The sequence below is a fragment of the Anabas testudineus genome, chromosome 18 (genome assembly GCF_900324465.2).
Source record: "Anabas testudineus chromosome 18, fAnaTes1.2, whole genome shotgun sequence".
In the NCBI taxonomy this organism is placed as follows: domain Eukaryota; kingdom Metazoa; phylum Chordata; class Actinopteri; order Anabantiformes; family Anabantidae; genus Anabas; species Anabas testudineus.
In genome coordinates this window covers 13,585,017-13,605,708 of record NC_046627.1, presented here as the reverse complement: position 1 = coordinate 13,605,708, position 20,692 = coordinate 13,585,017, and the positions used below count along the sequence as shown (strand labels likewise).

The 20,692-nt window shown below is 38.5% G+C and overlaps 1 protein-coding gene across 1 annotated transcript; it reads left to right on the top strand.

The window, feature by feature from the left end:
- The first annotated feature begins 12,629 nt into the window (after window positions 1-12,629).
- LOC113157738 lies at window positions 12,630-20,305 on the top strand. Its single transcript, XM_026353367.2, has 5 exons — window positions 12,630-12,869; window positions 13,467-13,607; window positions 17,710-17,798; window positions 18,167-18,523; window positions 19,771-20,305. Exons 3-5 carry the CDS (start codon window positions 17,726-17,728, stop codon window positions 19,947-19,949), a joined length of 609 nt encoding a protein of 202 aa, XP_026209152.1. The 5' UTR covers window positions 12,630-12,869; window positions 13,467-13,607; window positions 17,710-17,725; the 3' UTR covers window positions 19,950-20,305.
- The last annotated feature ends 387 nt before the right edge of the window (window positions 20,306-20,692 follow it).

Here is a 20,692-nt window from a genome sequence, read left to right as displayed (position 1 = left end):
GGTTTCAAGTGAATGACACTGTAAGAGTCAGGAGACCTGAACATGTCCCAAAGGGCTCACTGATGGTCATTAGGAAAGTGGGATCAAATACAGGCGCGAGCCTTGCTGCAGCCGATTTACCACTGTTATTTCTCTTTTCTGTATTTTATCTTATTATTTTTATTCCTTTTGTGTAGATAAGTAACTAGCTTTGAAATTAAGTTTTACCCTCTCAGAACATGTTGTTCGAGAGAGTTTTTATCTCCGTTTTTACCTTTGGTTTCATACTCTCCCTCCCTAAGACCGGAGTGAAACTGCTGCTCCATCACCATGGAGCCAGCTCCTTTGTTTACACCCGGGATCAGCTGATCTTACTGAGGACGGCCGGAGTAAAGGATCAAACTTTGTCCGGGACTTTAAACATCCCAGAAGAGATCAGAAGAAGGACAACAAGGGGATGTAGAGGAGGCAAAAAACAACAAGGAGGAAATAAAGAACGGAGAAGATCAATGCGCAGAGAGAGGGTGAGAAGATTCAAACCTCATCTCCCCTCTGTGATTATGGGTAATGTGAGATCACTGGAGAATAAGATGGACGAACTGACAGCTCTAGTGAGGATGGAGAAAATCTTTGCAGAGTGTAGTTTAATGTGTTTCACAGAGACATGGCTGCATGACGGTATTCCTGACTCCAGTGTTAATATAGACGGTTTTAGCACCGTGAGCTGGGACAGGAGGCGAGAGGAGAGGAGGGGGGGTTGATGTTCTCATTAACAACAGGTGGTGCCATCCTGGCCATGTCACTGTGAAAGAGCGTGTATGCAGCCCTAATATTGAACTGCTGTGGGACTTCGTCCATATTATTTGCCCAGAGAGTTTTCTCACTCCATATTAATCTGTTTACGTTCCTCCATCCGCTAACGCCGCTGCTGCGTGTGACGTCATTCAGACGGTCACCTCCAGCCTGCAGACCAGACACCCTGACGCCTTCTTTATGATCTCTGGAGACTTTAATCACGCCACCCTCAATAAGACACTTCCTACCTTTACCCAGTTTGTGAGCTGTCCCACCAGGGGGGAGAGGACATTGGACCTGATGTATGCTAATGTTAAAGATGCCTACAGCTCCACTGCCCTCCCCCCTCTGGGAAAGTCGGATCACAACCTGGTACATCTCCTCCCACAATACACACCTTTGGTTCAGAGGCAGCCTCCCACCATTAAAACTGTAAAGAGGTGGACAGAGGTGGCACCTTGCCCTGCAGGGATGCTTTGAAGAGACAGACTGGAAGACTCTCTGTGAACCTCATGGTGAGGACATTGATGGACTGACAGACTGCATCTCTGACTACATTAATTTCTGTGTGGACACCCAGGTACCCAAAAAAAACCATTTGCTGCTTCCCAAACAATAAGCCCTGGGTCACTCAGGACATCAAAGCCACACTGAATGACAAAAAGAAGGCATTCAGATCAGGAGACAGGGAGGCAGCAAAGAGGGTCCAGAGACTGCTGTCTGTCAGGATCAGGGAGGTTTACAGGAAAGAACTGGAACAAAGCCTTCAACAGAAAAACACCAGGGAGGTTTGGAGGGGCATGAGGACCATCACTGGCTACAAGTCCAGCAGCCAGGAGAATGTGGGGACTGTGGACCGAGCCAATGAATTGAATAATTTTTTCAATCGATTCCAGGCTGAGCCCACTTCAGTTCACTAACTGCTCCTCAGTCCCTCCCCCACACGACTCAGCCACCACCCGAACAATCTCAGCTGAGCAGGTGAGAAGAGAGCTGAACAGGCTTCACCCTACAAAAGCGGCAGGTCCTGATGGAGTCAGCCCAAGAGTGCTGAAAGCCTGTGCTCCTCAGCTATGTGTTGTTCTCCAACACATCTTCAACCTCAGCCTGCATCTGGAGAGAGTTCCTCTAGGGTGGAAAAAGTCGTGCCTTGTTCCATTGAATAAGACGCCACGTCCCAGAGTCCTCAGTGACTACAGACCAGTGGCTCTGACATCACACATCATGAAGGCTTTTGAGAGGCTAATCCTAGAGTCCCTCCGACCTCTGGTTAAACCCTCACTTGACCCCCTCCAGTTTGCTTACCAACCCCATATTGGAGTGGATGATGCCATCATACACCTTCTCCATCGCACCTACACCCACCTGGACAAGCCTGGGGGCTTAGTGAGGATCATGTTTTTTGATTTCTCCAGTGCATTCAACACCATCCGTCCTGCACTGCTGGGAGAGAAATTAAAAAACATGCAAGTCAACACTCCCCTGATTTCCTGGATCATGGACTACCTCACTAACTGCCCACAGTACGTCCGCCTGCAGAACTGTGTGTCTGACACTGTGATCTGTAGCACAGGTGGTCCACAGGGGACAGTTCTGTCTCCATTCCTCTTCACCCTGTACACCTCAGACTTCAGGTACAACTCAGAGTCCTGTCATCTTCAGAAGTTCTCTGATGACTCTGCAGTTGTAGGATGTATAAAGGGTGGAGATGTCACAGAGTACCGTGGAAAGGTGGACAGTTTTGTTGACTGGTGTGGACTCAACCATCTGCAACTGAACATCAACAAAACAAAGGAGCTGGCGATGGACTTCAGGAAATCTGGGAGTCCTGTCATCCCTCTCTCTATACAGGGGGAGGAGGTGGAGGTTGTGTCCGAGTACAAATACCTGGGAGTGTACTTGGACAACAAACTGGACTGGACCAAAAACTCTTCAGCATTGTACAGGAAGGCTCAGAGCCGGATGTACTTCCTGGGGAGACTCAGGTCCTTCAACATCTGCAGCACCATGCTGCGGATGTTTTATGAGTCTGTGGTTCCAGTGTCATCTTATATGCTGTGGTCTGCTGGGGCAGCAACATGAAGGTGGCAGACACTAACAGACTAAACAAGCTGATTAGGAGGGCTGGCTCTGTTCTGGGGTGGAGCTGGACCTTCTACATGTTGTGGCTGAAAGGAGGATGCTGTCCAAACTCCTCTCAATCTTGGACAACCCCTCCCACCCACTGCACAGTGTGTTGGTTGGACAGAGGAGCACGTTCAGCCAAAGACTTATTAACATTAAATGTTCCACAGAACATTACAGGAGATCCTTTCTACCTGTGGCAATCAATCTGTACAATTCCTCCCCCCTCTGTAAGGGGTGGGGGAAGTGATACTGTCATAAACTTGCTGTAAATATATTGACCCAATTTCATTTATCTATTTACGTATTCTGTATATATATTGAGTTTTTCAGTATTGATGTTATTGTGTATTTATGTTTGTGTATTTATGTTGGTGTTGGATCTTTCCTGGTTGTGGTTCCTTTTCTTTCTGTCTGTTTTGAGAACAATGGTAATGAGGCAAAACAATTTCCCTCTGGGATCAGTAAAGTTTTTTGAATCTTGAATCTTGAATCTTGAATTCCTGTTGAGTGATGGTCGGAAATGGAATGAATCCAAGCTGGCATTCTTTCCAAAAGAAGCTCTGACCAGTACTTATATAGATACTGACACAACATTGGATGGATTCATGGCGTCTGAGGAGGCACGCCATAATGTACATGAACTAGGTCCAAGGAGCCACAGGACAAGAAATACACCAAGATGGTTGACAGATTATGTTAGATAAAGAGAAAATCTGACTTATGGACTGATAAAGGTGTTCTGACAGAGGAGACTTATGTTCTTATATTATGCCTTAATTTACAGAGTGATACTTGTTTGCTAAGAAAATATAATACAGGTTCCATTCTGTTATAAGGATATATTCCTGCTGATTTATGTGCTCCTGAGATTTAAGTTTATTTCTTTGCTACCTAAGTTACAAATTCTGGTGAATCTGATTTATATTTTATTACTGCACAGTGTAAGTTTTAAAAGAAAAGGGGAAATGTTGTGTTGTGATATACAAATAAGAACCTGAAGAGGGCGCAACGAAGCTGTAGGTGAAATGGTGTTGTTCTGCCTCTGGGTGAAAAAGACAGAAGTAACAAGTAACTCTCACTGATCACTCAGGTTTGTTGATGGTGAAGTGATCGGTTGCTCTACATCTCAGAGAGTCCTGAGACAGTTATGTTGTCATAGTTAGTCCTGCCGGTGTCCCTGCTGGACTCTACACTCTAAATATACATTCACCTCATACATTATGTGACTGTGACCATACCTAACAGTTATCTCTCCTCTTCTGCTCTCTTTCCCTCTTCCTGTCTCACTGTCGAGCTACACATGTCGTTCCTGAGCTGCCAACCACCCTCTGCCCTCTGGACCTGTCTGACATGTCCTGGTGCCCCGCTTCTGGTTGGAGATCTGGATGCGTGTGGTTCCACGCCACCATGAAGAGGGTCCTGGCCTCGGCTGATGTTGTCACTTATTTCTCTGAGGTCTGGACTTAACATTGCTCGATAGTTCATGACTGGAATTTCCAACAAGTCTACCTCCAATAACTAACTGAACTCCATATTAACTTAAAGACATCAAATGTTATACTAAACTGTCTGTCGCCTAACACACATGAATGCTCAATTCCTGATTTCTATTACCACCCATATGAGGATGGGTTCCCCGTTGAGTCCGGTTCCTCTCAAGGTTTCTTCCTGTTGCCTTCTCAGGGAGTTTTTCTTGCCACCGTCGCCCTCGGCTTGCTCATCAGGGACAATCTGACTATTATGATTCATACACATTCACTGTTCATGTAAACTTCTTGGGTTGGTTAAAGCTGATCTGCTACAATAACAATTATTAAAAGTGCTATACAAATAAAATTGAATTGAATTGAAAAACATGAACTGATAATTTTCCTCTTTTAACTTGTTCATATTTCAGTGTATTTGTGATTAAGATATTACAGCAATATTAGCTTATGTGATGTTAACTGATGAAGTAGTTGTTAATCTAATTGTGCTCTGTGGGGACTGTTACCAGGTCTAAACTGAACCCTTACAATAAATCAAGCTGCTGTGCACCAGTGGTTTGTTAAAGCTGAAACATTCAGTTTTAGTAGCGTTGAGACATTTGCAGCTGAATGATTCATTTGTTGGATAAGAAGAGGGGAGTTTTGATGTTGGACTCTTTAGACATTTATTATTTTTACTGCAGCACATGTGAACAAGTTACTGCAGGTTTTGAAGGTTAGTTACTTCCACCAGATGTCACTGTCCTTCTGGTTTTTGAACCCTCAAACCTCCACATGATTTCCTTACTGCTGTTCCCATGTGTCACCACTTGGTCTTTTACTCTTATAAGCAACATCTTCTACCTCCTGCAGGTCAGACTCTGTTCACTGTCGGTGGACCTCAGGACGTCTACCAGGCAGAGGAGCACACTAACATGGCAGCTGAGCAATTTGTGAACTAGTTCAAAGTTTAATATAAAACCTTATGTTTTTTATTGAATCCTAAAAATCTATTCTAGCTTTATTTTCTGTTGTCCAGAGACAGTCAGTCTTCAGTCCAGTCTTCTCTGTCTTGCCGTTTTTACAGATGTCTATTATTTACGTTATTTATGACAAATTCTGCTCATATTTTGTGTGGAGTGACGTTTAACCCGCAAACGCTCATGGGAATTGGTGTTTTATAAAGACCCCCACACTCTAATAATTCAATAAACAATAATATTAGACCGTTTAATCTATTTATTTGTTCTTAAAAACTACCATACTTCTTACTTTTAACAAATCAATCTACTGAAACAACACACTGTTGAGAAATGCTGCGCTCCAAAGCTCATTTTTTGTTATCAGCGATGTGGTTTTAAATAAATGAATATATCAAAGCGTCCTGGTCATAAAAACACATTCTTCATTCGCTCCACGTCTTGGTTCTGTACGATCAGCCTCAACTTTCATGTCGACTTTAGATCTGGTCCATAAAAGGTACCTTTCTTCATACAGGGTTAACAACAAAACCTAGTAACTTCATTATAAGTTGTTATTGATCTATTTAATTAATAGATAAACAGCATAGGTAGAGGTGAATATGTTTAATGTAATAACTGCACGCGTATTGATTTTTATCATAGAGACCAGGGACCAGACTGGTTTTATTGGTGTAGTGATGAGAAAGCGTAAAACTTGTGTGGGAATAGTTTTACTCTATCAAATGTGTAGCTACTCTGCTTTTCCTGTTCCTTGGTTGAATGCGGGTAATGATATGAGATGAGTCCTGTTGATATGTGGGTGGATGACTGAAAACATGCAGGAGAGATTGAGCTGTGTGCGCACTGTAATTCAGCTGCTTTATATTATTATGTATCTGTATTGTAGCATCAGGTGTCTTAATATAAGGCAACTTTGATCTCATATCTTTCTCCTCACAGGTTTAGATGTGATGATGATTACTTTTAGGACCTTCAGGATCCTACTGCTTATCAACCTGATCTCATGTGTCTCTGGTTAGTTCACGTCTTCACCACAGATAGTGATTAAGTGGTTTCATTTTTTATGTGACCATCACTGTAAATGTTCACATGTTGAAGTTGTCACTTTGTGTCTGTGTCTCCTCAACAGGAACATTTGTAGTGAATGTGACACAGACCTCCTATCAGGCAGAGGAGAACCACAACATCACACTGGAGTGGACGTTCACTATCAGACCTGACAGATCCATCACCTTTATTATTATCTACTGTGAACTGATAAATAAACTTAGACGTTTTGGTCTGTTTCATCTCCATGACGGTGTTGAGGTCTCAGAGTCTCAGGATCAACAGTTTTCAGGAAGAGTCCAGTTTGACGAAGACGTCCTCAGAGAAGGACGAATCAGACTCCGACTGTCCAGACTCAGGACTAATGACTCAGGACTGTACCTGTGCGAAGTGAAAACAGATCAAGGTTGGAGCTCTGACAGATGTCGACTCAACGTCACTGGTGAGTTGATTCAATAAAACTTTATTAACAAATCAGCAGCTTGTTAAAAACCTAAGAAGAAACAGTTTATTTAAAGTTTGGACTTTTCCTTCTTGTAAATCTGAACTATGTTCCACTTTATTATTTGGTTATAATTTAGTTTATTCTTTAGAGAAATGTTTTTTTCTCCTCTTTGTCTCTTTACAGCAGTGAGAGATTGGTCTGAACCTCTGGAAGAAACTAAACTAAACACAGTAAATCGAGGATGGATCGGTCTTTACTGTGGACTGGGACTGACAGCAGCAGCTGTTCGTTGTTGTTTATTTGTTTGTCAACTTAGAACAAAAGTTTTTGTTGTTTTTGGCTCAGGATCTGTGGTTTAATTCCCAGTGTCCTTGGACAACACTATAAATGTCCGAGTAGCATCTTGAATGTAGCAGAGGTCCATAACAATTTCCTCTTATTCCTCAATTTCCAAAAAAATAAGTTATTTAAATACTAATAAATACTATCAAACATGACTCCAGCAGAATGTAACCTAAGGAAATATTTATATTGACCCTTCTCATTGTGAGTTCTACCTTTGGTCCAAAATAAATATAGAGCATTAACTGTTACAAATATTGAAATGTAGCTACAATGAAGGTTTTCTGTTTGTTAGTTAACAGTTGTTTATTATTTCCCTAAATCACTAAAAGAGCTTTTTATTGTTTTGTCAGCTTTAGATCATTAAGCTTGTTAAAATGTATCTGATGTATCACAAAGTGCTTTATTATTATCATTTGACTTATCTGGATGAACTAATTGTAAAAACATTTACAACCAGACTTTAAAATTGTGGATTCAATTAAAATGACGTTTTGAAGTTTACATTCATATCTGTGTGAAAGTGACAGTAAATCAAGATGTTTCAGTCTGATTCTGATCAATGTCTCACATGAACTCTTACTGCAGAATCAGTGGTTAATTTAACGATGATGAAATGATGATGAAGTTGGAGCAGGCTGAGCAGGGAAGAGGCTGTCCAGGACTGGTGAGTGATCCAAACCCCATTTAACCACAAAAACCTGTATGCAAACCCAAAGTCTTGGTCAAAACCAAGTCCCCCAAATCCATAATGCAGAGAAACCTCATCCAGTTCTTAATCCAGTATCTAGTTCAACATATTGTTTACAAAGTACAGATTGCTGCTGTTTTTATTAAACATATTTATCCATGCATATTTTATGAAATAAATTAATTTGTAACCATGATAACACTCTTTTTTTGCAGAGGTGATAGAGGTACTTAGATAATGACTTCACAAACCTTGCTGCTGTGAATTTACTTTAAAAAATCATAAATATCCATTTCATTGTTTGGAAGAAATTTAGACTAAGCTAATTCTGGTGGCTGCACCCCCGTGAAATAAAAGCTTTTTAAATAGAACATAAATATTTTTAACTCATATAACAAACTTTATGTACTGACAGATGGTTAATACATCATCATATTTTATTAGCTGAATAGCTGAAGTATCTATTTTAACTGGGCTGACAAATAAATTTTATATTTGCAGTGAAAATGAATGGAATGAAAATATTTTTTATTCCACTGCAGTGGAATAAAAACAACATAAAATAGAAATGATTTAGATTTAGTATTTCATCTAGTATAGTTCATAACTCTGTTTAAGTACTGTATTTAAGTAAATGCCTTACGGAAATAAAAGGAAAAATAGGGACAAAAAGAGGAAGGAAGACACTGTGGTTTTGTGGTTTTGCTCAGCAACCTCTCAAACATTAACCGCCTCATTTAAGCAGCTTACAGCACGTTCTCTTTGCTCTTTTCTGTAAAATCGCTGCGTAGGGGAAAGACCCACAGGCAGCTGGAAACCGAGCTGGTGGTTTAATTTGTTTATGACTTGTGAGCCGTTAGCAAGTCCCAAAACATTTCCTCTAATTCAAACACCTCTCCGCAGTCTCACCTACATTTAAAAAAATCCTAAACATTCACATACTCCTCTCATGTACTTCTTACAGGAGATAACAGCGAAGTTATGATACTTTTACAGAAATTAAAAATTTAAAGCTAATTTATCTGCGTTAACTTTCCATAGTAACATAGTTGCACAGTTTGTACCTATTGCCAATCGTAACCAGTGGGTCTGTATAAATTTTAAACCAAGAGAACCCAGATCCATTTCTACTGAAATTTATTATGTCGAATAAGAAACAAACCAAACGGACCACATAGAACTAATTTCTTAAAATGTGACACCGAATCAAGAGGAGTATATTGCAGTATAATCCAGGTATCACTACATCTCTTTAATCATTTTCTCTCAAGCTCATGAGAATATTCACTGTTTGGGGCTGATGACTCAGGGCTGACATATGGGTATGTGGGGGTACTATTAGAAATAAACAAATTATTGAACATTTGCAAAACATTTTTCCAACGTTTTTCAGAAGTGCAACTCAGCATCGTGTTTTTAAAAAGGCTTCTGTGAAAGATGTTCACTGACGTCTGAAAATATCTTAATAAAGTCTGTGAAGATTCTCATTCATTCATCCAAGTGTGTTATGTCAAAGTTTACTCTGAACTTCTTTCTTGTGAAATGTATAATGTTTATTAAGTGTAAATTTCACACTGTATTAGTAAGGCTAATAAATCACTGAGAAAACATGAATAAAGTAGCAGTAGTTGTTGTTGTTTACTGTGATGGATGACGACCTTTATGAAGTTCCAGGTGTCTGAAAGTTGCATCACCAATAGTGAGAATTCAGAAAACGTTTTTAACAGGAAAACGCACGGCCCGTAAGGGCAAGTGTAGATGTGTTGGTTTAGGTGTGTTGGAAAAACTCTTACTCTAATTTTCAGATCTCTTTTGCATACTGTACACCTAACACCTACTACCGAGAGCAGAGCATTGGTTTCATGTTGTGGGCGTCTGGGCACGATGTCATCACATGTAAACAATAGAACCAAGGAAATGTACAATTGAACATTTTTTCCATTATATTTCATTTCATGTTCTTAAATAACAACTGTTATTGATTATTGTCATGTTTTTACTTAATGTTTAAATTCAATTGTTAGCTACTGCCAGACTCCAGACTTTGGTTTGTTGTCATCCTGTTGGGAAAATCTGCATCAGTTTTACAACATGAGACAACATTAAGCTTTAAATTATTCTAATTAGTTGGATTTGGATTAAATTGCTTTGTTTTGCTTTTGTTTCACTGTGTTTTTATGCACACTGACATTCATACATGAAGTGCTTAGAATTGCACAGCAAGTCCCATGATCAGGGGACAGTCCTGACTGTATATTCATCTGTTCCTGCTCACCTTGTTTATGATGTCTTTGCCACTCCTTTCTATAGTTTTCCTTAAATTCGCTCCTGAAGTAAATAAATGTATTATGTAAATGAAAACGTAAACATATTGTAGTGTTTTTACTACATATTTCATTTAACTCTATGTCTGCTTTTGATTTGCAGTCAACAGTCCCCCTGTTGACTGCAAACTGAGCAGTAGTCTTAAAATATTTGTCTTCTTTGCACAAATCAATGCTGCAAATCAACCAGATCTTTGAATGTGAACTAAACTCACCATGTGTGATTTGTGTTTCATTACATTTCATAACCCTGAAGCAAAAGTGAGGCCTTGCAGATCAAAAGTCAAACGTCCCCAGTAACGCTGATCAACTGCCACAAAATAGTTTCACTGACTCAGAAACAGAAAAGACACACAAAAAAAGCTGTGTTGCGGTTTTTAGACACAGTCTGAGCCGTTTAGGGGAAATAAAGTAGCTGCTGTTTTTTTTGTCATCAGACTTTCATTAATGTTGACGACGGGCTCCTGAAATATTGATGTCATAGTGAAACGACATTATCAGGGATGTTTTCATCAGTAATTTCACATATCACAATATTAAAATGATCAATTTTAGTTAACAGTTAACAATGAGCACAATTTATCACATTTAATATAAGTTTGTTAAGTTTGTGCTGTAGCGTGTCTGACTCATATTAGAACAGTTAATTGGCTTAATACTGAAACCACTTTACTTTTCCTGAGAAACAATCACACAGAGTTGAGGACATCAGACAATCTGAGCTCATTCTATCCAACTATTCGTGTTAGTATTGTTATTAGTTAAAGATGACTTTAAGAAAAGGTGGGTAAAGCCCCGCTCTATTTAATTTAAATAGACATTAAGGTGCCCTAAATTTGAATATCAGAAAACGTGTTTTGATCAGTTTTAACAGAGGTAATAGACAATCAATTAAACCGGTCGAGGCAGATAGCCACCCACTATGAGCCTGGTTCTGCTGGACGTTTCTTCCTCTAAAGGGAGTTTTTCCTCTCCACTGTTTCCTAAAAGCTTGCTCAAATGGGATTGTTGGGTTTTCTCTATAATGTTTTGTATAAATATTTTCTGTAAGGTCCTAAACATTACACTGTAAAGTGCCTTGAGATGACTTCTGTTATGAACTGGCGCCATACAAATAAAACTGGATTGAATTGAATTGAATTATCAATTCAGTTCAATTCAGTTCATTTAAGAGGCGCCAATTCACAACGAAGTGGTTTATTTCCATTAGTGAACCAATAAAAACACTCATAATATGCTTTTCAGAGTCTGTGCTTTACATACAAAGTTGGATTCCCATGTTAGAGACAGTCAGAGACCCAAAGCTGAACGTGAACGTTTGTTTAGTGATACACCCCGGTTTCACTCTGATCAGTTCGTTTCTGAAAATGCTTTGTCAGGAGTTGGTGAAGTTCCACTGATAATCTGTTGTGAGCTGCTACACGACGCCCCATCTACCGTCTCAGGTGAGCTGCTGTACCTCTATGAGTCTTTAGAGGAATTATTACATGTATTAGCAGTTCTTTTTTTATAACTTGAAAACCGTATAATCCTGCAGTGATGGAGCTTTAAGATAAAACAAAAACTCTAATTTGAACACAGTGTGATCACTTTAAACTAAACTAATCTTGTTTAATTACTTACTCTTCAGTATGAATTGAATAATGATCCAAACATTACTGTAGAGTACTTAAAACAATAAATGGCTCACACTGCTGGAAAGTGGAGCTCATGAACTTTGCTTCAGCCGGTAACTTTAGTTTCTTTTTTGTGCTTCAAAGTTCATCTGAAATTCTGACTATCAGCACCATCAACACAGTTTCAGTGTTTGGAGACAACACAGCTGGTGGAAGAACTCAGATCTTTTACTTTAAGCAGCAAATGGACATAATAATAATGAAAACTTTATTGACCCCCTTGGAAAAACATTTGGGGTTATTTAACTAAATAATGATTCTTCATGCTTTGCTCCGTCCAACCCTTCAGGTATCAGTCTGTTAAAAATGCAATAGCTCCAAAACTTAATGAGAATATTTTTGTGATTAATTATTAGTAGTGAGCCTCAATCAAAGACCTTAACATGTGGACATCTCTGCACTGCTGCACACAAGCCCCTGAACGCACCATTAGGAAATACATTAACATAGTTTTAAGTAACAGCATTTAGCAGTTTAATTCTGTAGACTGAGCAATTTTCAGATGTTATTTCAGATTATGTATATTCACAGTTCTTATTGTTTGATTTGTCACTTTCACTGTTCAGCTAAAGAAAATTGAGCTTTTTTATTATTATTGCTGATTTCTTTATAAAAGGAATTTAGTTTATTCTGAAGTAAAATAATACACCGTGGTTTATTTTGTCTACAAAGCAGCTCCAGATGTCAGGTGGTGTCCTTCCTCCTCCCTCTGATCAACCAGCTGTCACCGGCTCACACGGTGCATGTGATGCGTTTGTGTCCGTCTGTACATGTCGCTCCTCCACAAATATTCGCTTTTTCGCTTGTTAAATTTTTACGGATGAAGAAGTTTATTCACTTTTGCGTGCGACTAGTTCCACACAGAGGAATTTAAAGGTGAAACAAGCGCGAATATTTCTCGTGTGCGGTTCTTTTCGGTGCTGTCTGAATTTTACTTCCTCATCAGACTCAACATTCAAAATCACCGCCATCATCGCGCTGCTGCGCAAACACAGTGAGTAGAGATGAGAAAAAACGTATTATTATGATTTTATTCTAATTGTGGACATATGGTCTTTGTCACTTCCCAGTAAGCATCACTGATGAATGCATTTTCAAATATATGTATCCTTACATGTGTCTGAGCAGGTTACTGCACATTGCTGCATAAAAACACCATGTTCACATAGTTTTACATTAGAATATTAAATGCATCACTTTACTGTTTAATAAAAGTAAACCTGCTTTCTTAAGCAGCAGTATTAAGCAGTATGTTTTTGCACCTTGTGATAAATTCACCATGAGCACATGTGAAGCTGCATCAGTTCTCTTCCTCATCTGTGAGAACTGTTTGGTGATGTTTCCAGTTTATTACCTTTGTTAAACATGTGCACATTATGATAGAAAGATTCAGCTCCCGGCCAGTAATGAATTAACAAAAAGAGTTCATTTCTGCATCCAAGCTAACGTGGACATTTATTTAACAAGTCACTTTCCACTTTCTGCACCTTTGAAAACTCCAAAATGAAGAACATGCAGCATGTAAACTTGAACTGAGTCTTTAGTTACATCTCGATTTTTACATAGTTGATAACGAAACATCATTTTTCAGGCTTTTTACTGGAATAAACCCTGAGAGAAGTAGAAGAACGAGGACTGGATGGGGCTAAGCCACAAACAAAAAGACAACAGCAGTGAATTCACGTTTATCTGAGGAAACTCATGAACTATGAGTGGGACTTTGTTGAAGAAGGTAACGTACATTCATCAGATATTTATCCCCTAATTGTTTATTTCCTACACTTTTTCACTGCTTCTCATTGTATTTTTTTGTATTCAGTCTAAATATGTTATGATGTTAATATGTGATGTTGTATTGATATGTATGAGAGTCACCTGCTGAGTTTGTATATCTATCTATCTGCTGAACACACACACTCACAATCAGAGGTCCATCAAGGCTGTTTGTAATAAACAGCAGTCAGTCTCTGACTTTCCTCCCTTCGTCCAATCAAGAACATGTACTTAACCATGTGCTTGTTAGAACATTCAGCTTATTTTAGGACATCATGTAACATGGCTGCTGCTGTGCGTTGTTATTTTAATTTCAAGTACAAAACATTTTTAGTTACTGAAATCTCTTGTAGATTCACATGAAACAGGGTGAGATACCATCTGCTTTGGTGTAACTGTAACTGTGGCTACACCACAAAAACCAGATTCATAGTTCAGCATCGTCAGAAATGCTATGAATTCTGAAACGTTGTCTGTTATCATCAAGTGTTGTATAAAATCTTTCATGTTAATATTTCTGAGCCTGTTTTCATCATAAATCTCTGATTTGTGTTAGCAGTGCACATGTAGTTGTTGATTTCCAAATAAAATGTAATAAGAGGCAGTTTTTAATTGTTTCCCTTTTAGCCAGCTGTGAACAACAACTATAGACTATTACAATATTATTTTTCTTATTACAGTACATTTAACAGTGTGAAGGCCGACTATTGCTATGTGTTCAACTTCTAAAACAAAAGATGGTTAAAATGTGTGGAAATTACAAAAGTTAAAGAAATAAGTGCATGTAAAGTACAGCTGTATAGAATATTTTTAAGCAGTTGAGTTAACTGTGAATGCCGTGAAAGTCAAAATACAAGTACATACTGTGTACTTGTATCTGCTCTAGATTTGAGAAGTCATTCTGGGAATCCACTGTCAGAGCGAGACGTGAGGTGTAGGCAACTGCGGTAGAAACTTGGTTAAATTCCGCAGCAGTCTGTGCTTCTGATTGTCAGCAGGACTGTAAGGGACCAAGCAAAGGGACAAACAAACACTCAACCTACTGCAAACAGAGTATTTTAAAGGAAGATTGGATGCTTTTATGTCTGGTTTTGTCATTTTCCGCGTGTTTCCTGCACTAAGATGTAGGGGAAGTGAAAACCTCAAAACTAACGTGACACAGGAAGCGTGATCAATCATTAAAGGGTGGGAGTTCAAAAGCAACAGCTTTTACATAGAGCAGCTAGTGGAAGTTTCTGCAAAAAGAGATTTGCAGTAGATAAAACCATAACGGAGATTCCAGTGGTGACTTAGAGTTACAAGTTTAATAGAGAACCATTTTGACTAGCTGAAATCTACTAAAATGGACTAACCTGCTGCATCATTTTCCACTTTGATTTTCATGGTGTTTTTGAATTCGGTAGGTTGATCGTTTTAATCTCCATGAAATGATTTGGCATCATTTTATTTTAAACACATCACCCATTCCAAATCAATATAAATATCTAGCATGACTTTTCCCATTGAAATCAGAAGTGTTCCTTTAGTTTTTTTGAGCAGTGTATATAATATGTATTAATACACCTTTAAGAAGCATTTTACTATCGTCTAACTCAGAAATCACGTTACGTACGTTTGTTGTTACTTTGCTTAGTGAAGAGTCTGGTGTTTCACGTTTATCTCTTTGTTGTCATTTACTTCTGTTCTCACTGTTGTCTCACGTCCATCCTACAGATTTGACTTAGGATGGAAGCTGCATCATTTCTTCTCAGTGTCATCAAGTAACTGACCTCAAAAGAAGTAATGCGTCACCATCCCATCTACAGTTTGTTGCTTATAAAAAGCTGCATATTATTAATGTTCCTGATTTTAAAACCAATAGCAGGGAATTTGAAATGAGATATGATGGAGGAAGAATGAAGGCACTTTACTTCTTCTTCTTCTTCTCTTTCGGCTTTTCCCATCAGGGGTCGCCACAGCGAATCATCCTTTTCCACCTCACTCTATCATGAACATCTTCTACCCTAACACCAGCCAACCTCATGTCCTCTGTTAACACATCCATATGGCTCCTCTTGACCTCCTGCCTGGCAGCTCCATCTCCAACATCCTTCTACCAATATATTCACTATCCCTCCTCTGAACATGTCCAAACCATCTCAGTCTGGCCTCTCTGACTTTGTCGCTAACACAGGCAACGTGAGCCGTCCCTCTGATGTACTCGTTCCTTATTCTGTCTAACCTGGTCACTCCTAAGGAGAACCTCAACATCTTCATCTCTGCTACCTCCATCTCAGCCTCTTGTCTCTTTCTCACTGCTACCGTCTCTAACCCATAGAGCAGAGCTGGTCTCACCACTGTCTTGTAGATCTTTCCTTTGAGTCTTGAATGAAGGCACTTTACTGAAGTAGAATTATCTCTGAATAATAATAATACTACGCACATTATGACACTAAAAGTTATTTAAGATCTGATTTAAAATTTGTCTTGTTGATTGTTGTTGTACTCGTGCAGTTTAGTGTTGGGGAGCTGCATTTTAACAAAGAGCGTCACTACAAGAAATTAAAGTATCTTTCTTCTCTGTCAGCATCTCTTACCCAAATTTAGTGTACACGTTTATTATGATATGTACTTTTTACACTTTTCAAAGTTCCTTTTGGATAAGTTAAAGAAAAATTCAGTTAAAGCAAATTGTTGCACTTGTGATTCTTCATTCTTGCTAAATATATTTTGGTACATCAACAAAAAATGAAAAACTGATTCATGTCAATAATTCAAACTTAAAAGGTAGAAAAACGTTTATCGTTTATCTAACACTGATCTTGGTCAGTGTGTTGAAGTGGTGAAGGTTTTTTCACTCTGTATCTATTATTATTTCTAAATTAAATAATGATTTTTACATCATTTCAGACAGACAAGACAGAAATGGGAGTCCAGGTTATACACAGAGATTCAGGGTCTGAAACTATTACTCAAGGAACAGAAAAGAAAAAACGACAAATACAGAAATAGATGCAAGAGACTGCAGCTATATTCAGAGTCACCCAGATCAAAAAACAAATTCTTGTTAGGAAGGTTTCCTGTGTCTACAGAAGTGCACCAAATTTTTTATTTTCCATCATGTCTGAGTGGACAACATCAGCAAAAGTATCACCAAACACAAAATAACTAGCGGGTTACTGCAGCTGTTGTTTCAGTTCAAGTTCTCAAAAAGAATTCAGGACATCTTAACCATTTCAAGAGAACAGTAGAGCTACATTGAGACGTCCCCCTTCATGTTGAAGTATAGATCCTTATGCTACAAATTACAAAACAGTCAAATGTTGATCTCACGTCATATGGAGTTTGATTGAACTCAAAAGCGATATGGAAGAACAAAAGTAACACAACATAAAACTGACAACAAGGAGTTACAAGTGAGTTAAAATGTTTTTTAAATGAGAAGAAGAAACAGAATAAGAAATGATGAAGAAATACAATTAGTTGGATGAGTTGGAAATTAGTATAATAGAGAGTGATCACAGATACCATGGATTCAAAAAGTTTTTCAAGTTGTGTTTAAGCTTCTATTAACTCTTATCTATGTTTTTCATCTTGTCAGATAATCTCATCATCTTGTTTGCATTACAATTAAAGTGTTTACTAATGTGTTGTGAAATCTTTATTGTCAATACAATATCCCAGAATTCATTAAACCTTCAGCTTGGTAATAAATTAATTTAGCACATTAAGGTGTTCTATTACAAACCCGTCAAAATAAAACACTGATTTCCTCACTTCTTGGTTGATATGAAATTTACCCCAAAATTAAACTGAATGTGACAGTGAAACTTGGAGTAATTACACCACATAGAGATATTTGTACTTGCAAATATCAGCAAATACTGGGCAGTAGTTATAACGCTGCGTGCACTTCTTAGCTATTGAATGGTTTTTCTCCTTCATTTGTCTAAAGGGCACTAACACACACTTTTGTTGCACACGCGTTTCTTTTTTTTGTTTTGTTTTTTTCTTGTTACATAACCAAAAAAAATTACTCCCATGTGTGAGAGGCTGACAGTCACAGTGCTGGTTTGCTTTAGGATGGCTCAGTGAAGAATGACAGCCTGGGACGCTGCTGGTGGTGTTTTGGTGGTGATAACTCTATGGCTGCTCTCCTTTCCTACTGTGGGTGAGTTAGAAATCATTATCAACATTAGTTAAAGCAGGATTTGGACCTGTCTGTGCCTGGGGCCCGTTGATAACTGATCAGTACATGGGCTTTTCATGCAGATCAATCAAGATTGCCTTTGCTTAATGCACAGTGTCATGCAATGCTTTGAAAAGTCATCACAATAATACAATTGTATATCATTAAATTCACACTAACTTGACTGATCTAATTAGAATAATGTGGCTCTAAACAACATGTGCAGTTATCCAGGTGTAAGATCTGAAACTAAACTTTTCACTTTAGTCATAGCCTCATTTTGACCTGTATTCTACATTTCTGTAGTTGTTTTCTAATTTAGCGTCTGTGTAATCTTCTACGTCCTGCAGGTCAGTCTCCATTCACTGTCAGTGGATCTCAGGACGTCTACCAGGCAGAGGAGCACAGTAACATCACACTAACATGGCTGTTCTCTGTCACTGCTGACATGTCTGACTCACTGATTATAGACGTTGTATATGTGGAACCTTTGAGAATGGTTTTCCATTATAACCATAAACGTGAAACCGCGCTGTATCCAGAGGAGTTCTACAGAGGACGAGTGCAGTGTGATCCAGAGCTCGCCAGGAAAGGACAGATTGACGTGGTCTTTACTAATGTGACACTAGACGACACAGGGACGTATCGGTGTTTTGTCTCTGTTGACAGACACAGTAACTACACAACATGTGGCCTCAATGTTACAGGTAAGCTCTAAACATCACGGTCTCCTTTGGTGATTCTCAACTCATTTTAAAATACAAGGTAATTAACTTGGGTTTGCAGCAGAGAAAATTATATCTGAAATTCATAATAAACCCAGTTTAAATGCAGCCTTTTAGCTTTTACCGGTATTTTATCTGCCGTGGTCACAACCACAACAATTTTGTTCAGTTCCCATCTCTTGCTGTGGGTTTTAGGATTGTAAAACCTAATTTGCCCCCTTTGCTGACTTTTTAATGCCTAAAGCTGATTTGTTTTGAAAGGAGCTCCCTGTTGTGGTGTCACGGTTTCACTCTATTGTCAAAACGTTGCAGAAGTTCTTCATAAAAATCAGACAAAGAGGCAGAAAACTGTGTTCAAAAGTGAGGTTAGGTTAATTTAAGGCCAATACAAAGAGACACTGTGATCTGTGATCTTACCACTGTGTCTTTGTAACTCACGCAGTGTCCGTGTTTTTTTGTTTTGTTTGTTTTTGTTTTTCAATTTCATTCATGGTTCACAAATATCACAGTCGACCTCAAATCCAGCCGTTTTTCAGAGAGCCGGTTCACACACGTTCTCAGACATGCTGCTCACTATGGCTTTTCAGCATGACGGTGTACAGGCACATTTTGGGGATTACAGGGACAAAGAGGGTCTAAATATGGGCACTTTAATGTGGTTTAGTGCTATTCTTATATTTTACTGGATTTACAATCAGCAGCTTTTTTATTCAAATATCGTAACACGCAGTGTTTGACATTCACTCTGTGTTTGTTTATTTGTTGTTTGCACCATCTTTCAAAGACTTTGGATTCAGATTGTCTCTCCTACTACAGCCTTGTGTGCACAGATAAATAAACTGATACTACATTTTATTAATATGTTACTTGAAAACTAACTTTACTAAAAATGATTAGATGATGAGTCAATTTCACATCTTTTTATCTGCATTATTAAAAAGACATTTTTAGGTAATTTTGACATGCTAAAACAAGTTTAACATTAAGTTTCTTTTATACCAGTTGCCACACCAACTAGTTCTGGTTACAGTCACATCATCAGTCAAACACGTTCTTTCTTCATGTACTGCTGAGATAAACTCCTACTGTATCTGTGCTTAACGAACAACATCAGCTGTAGTCTTATCCTAAAGAAATTACATAATTTATAGGTATATTTGCTGCTTTCCAGAAAAATTCAATCGTTGCACTTTGCACACAAATAACACATATTTTAATTATCTCTGCAGCCGTCAGTCGTCAGCCTCCACAGGAGAACTCATCACCAGCAGGCCGGGAGAGGATCTTCTGTTACGTTGTAGTTGGAGTGTTATTCATAACTCTGGTTACCATTTATGTTTTACAGTTTGGTTTTGTTTTTTGTACTGATTGGAACCAGTCCTCCTCCTCTGATCTTTTCAGTGAGTAAGCGACTGCTGCTTGTACCATGCTGACATATCTGTCATGTCTGTCTCTGTCAACAGAATATATTTACCTTTTGATGAAAACTTTAAATTATCTTAAATACGTGTTGGGGCTTTCTATTTTATTTCTACTGAAATGATCTAAAATAACTGGTTGAAAACAGACTGTGCAGTCCAACATTCAGTTTCTACTATCTGTATTTAGTAGTAACTTTAAAGAAATCAACCCACACAGGATCCCCATGTTTTCTACTTGACAGTCCTTCCTTGCTTTCTCACTTGATGAGTGTAGCTCCTGGAAAAACACTTTTATTATTTGTAGTTTGTTCTTCACCTCTGTCTCCTCTAACAGGTAGGTGATGATCTTCAGGGTTAGGGTTAGGGTTAATTTTAATATGTTTCAGAAGGGTCAAATTAATGGCATGAATCAAATAAAAATAACATCTAAGGAGATTGATGAAACTACTAAACTGATCTGTCCAGTTAAGAAGGTCATGTGGTCTGATGAGTCCAGATTTACCCTGTTCCAGAGTGATGGTGCATCAGCATAAGAAGAGAGGGGGTTGAAGTGATGCACCAGTCATGTCTAGCGTCCACTGTACAAGCCTTTGGGGGCAGTGTTATGATCTAGGGTTGCTGCAGTTGGTCAGGTCTATGTTCAGAAACACTATGTTAAAATTCAATTCAATATATAGTATATAATATAAAAATGTAATACTATAGCGCCAATTCACAACAGATGTTGTCT

What these genes read in the sequence shown, in the direction of transcription:
- LOC113157738 (XM_026353367.2), top strand. Translation starts at nt 17,726, where the DNA reads ATGACAGCCTGGGACGCTGCTGGTGGTGTTTTGGTGGTGATAACTCTA. An exon ending in GCTCTCCTTTCCTACTGTGG is followed by an intron (nt 17,799 to 18,166) that starts GTGAGTTAGAAA and finishes TACGTCCTGCAG; the next exon opens with GTCAGTCTCCATTCACTGTC. An exon ending in ATGTGGCCTCAATGTTACAG is followed by an intron (nt 18,524 to 19,770) that starts GTAAGCTCTAAA and finishes TTATCTCTGCAG; the next exon opens with CCGTCAGTCGTCAGCCTCCA.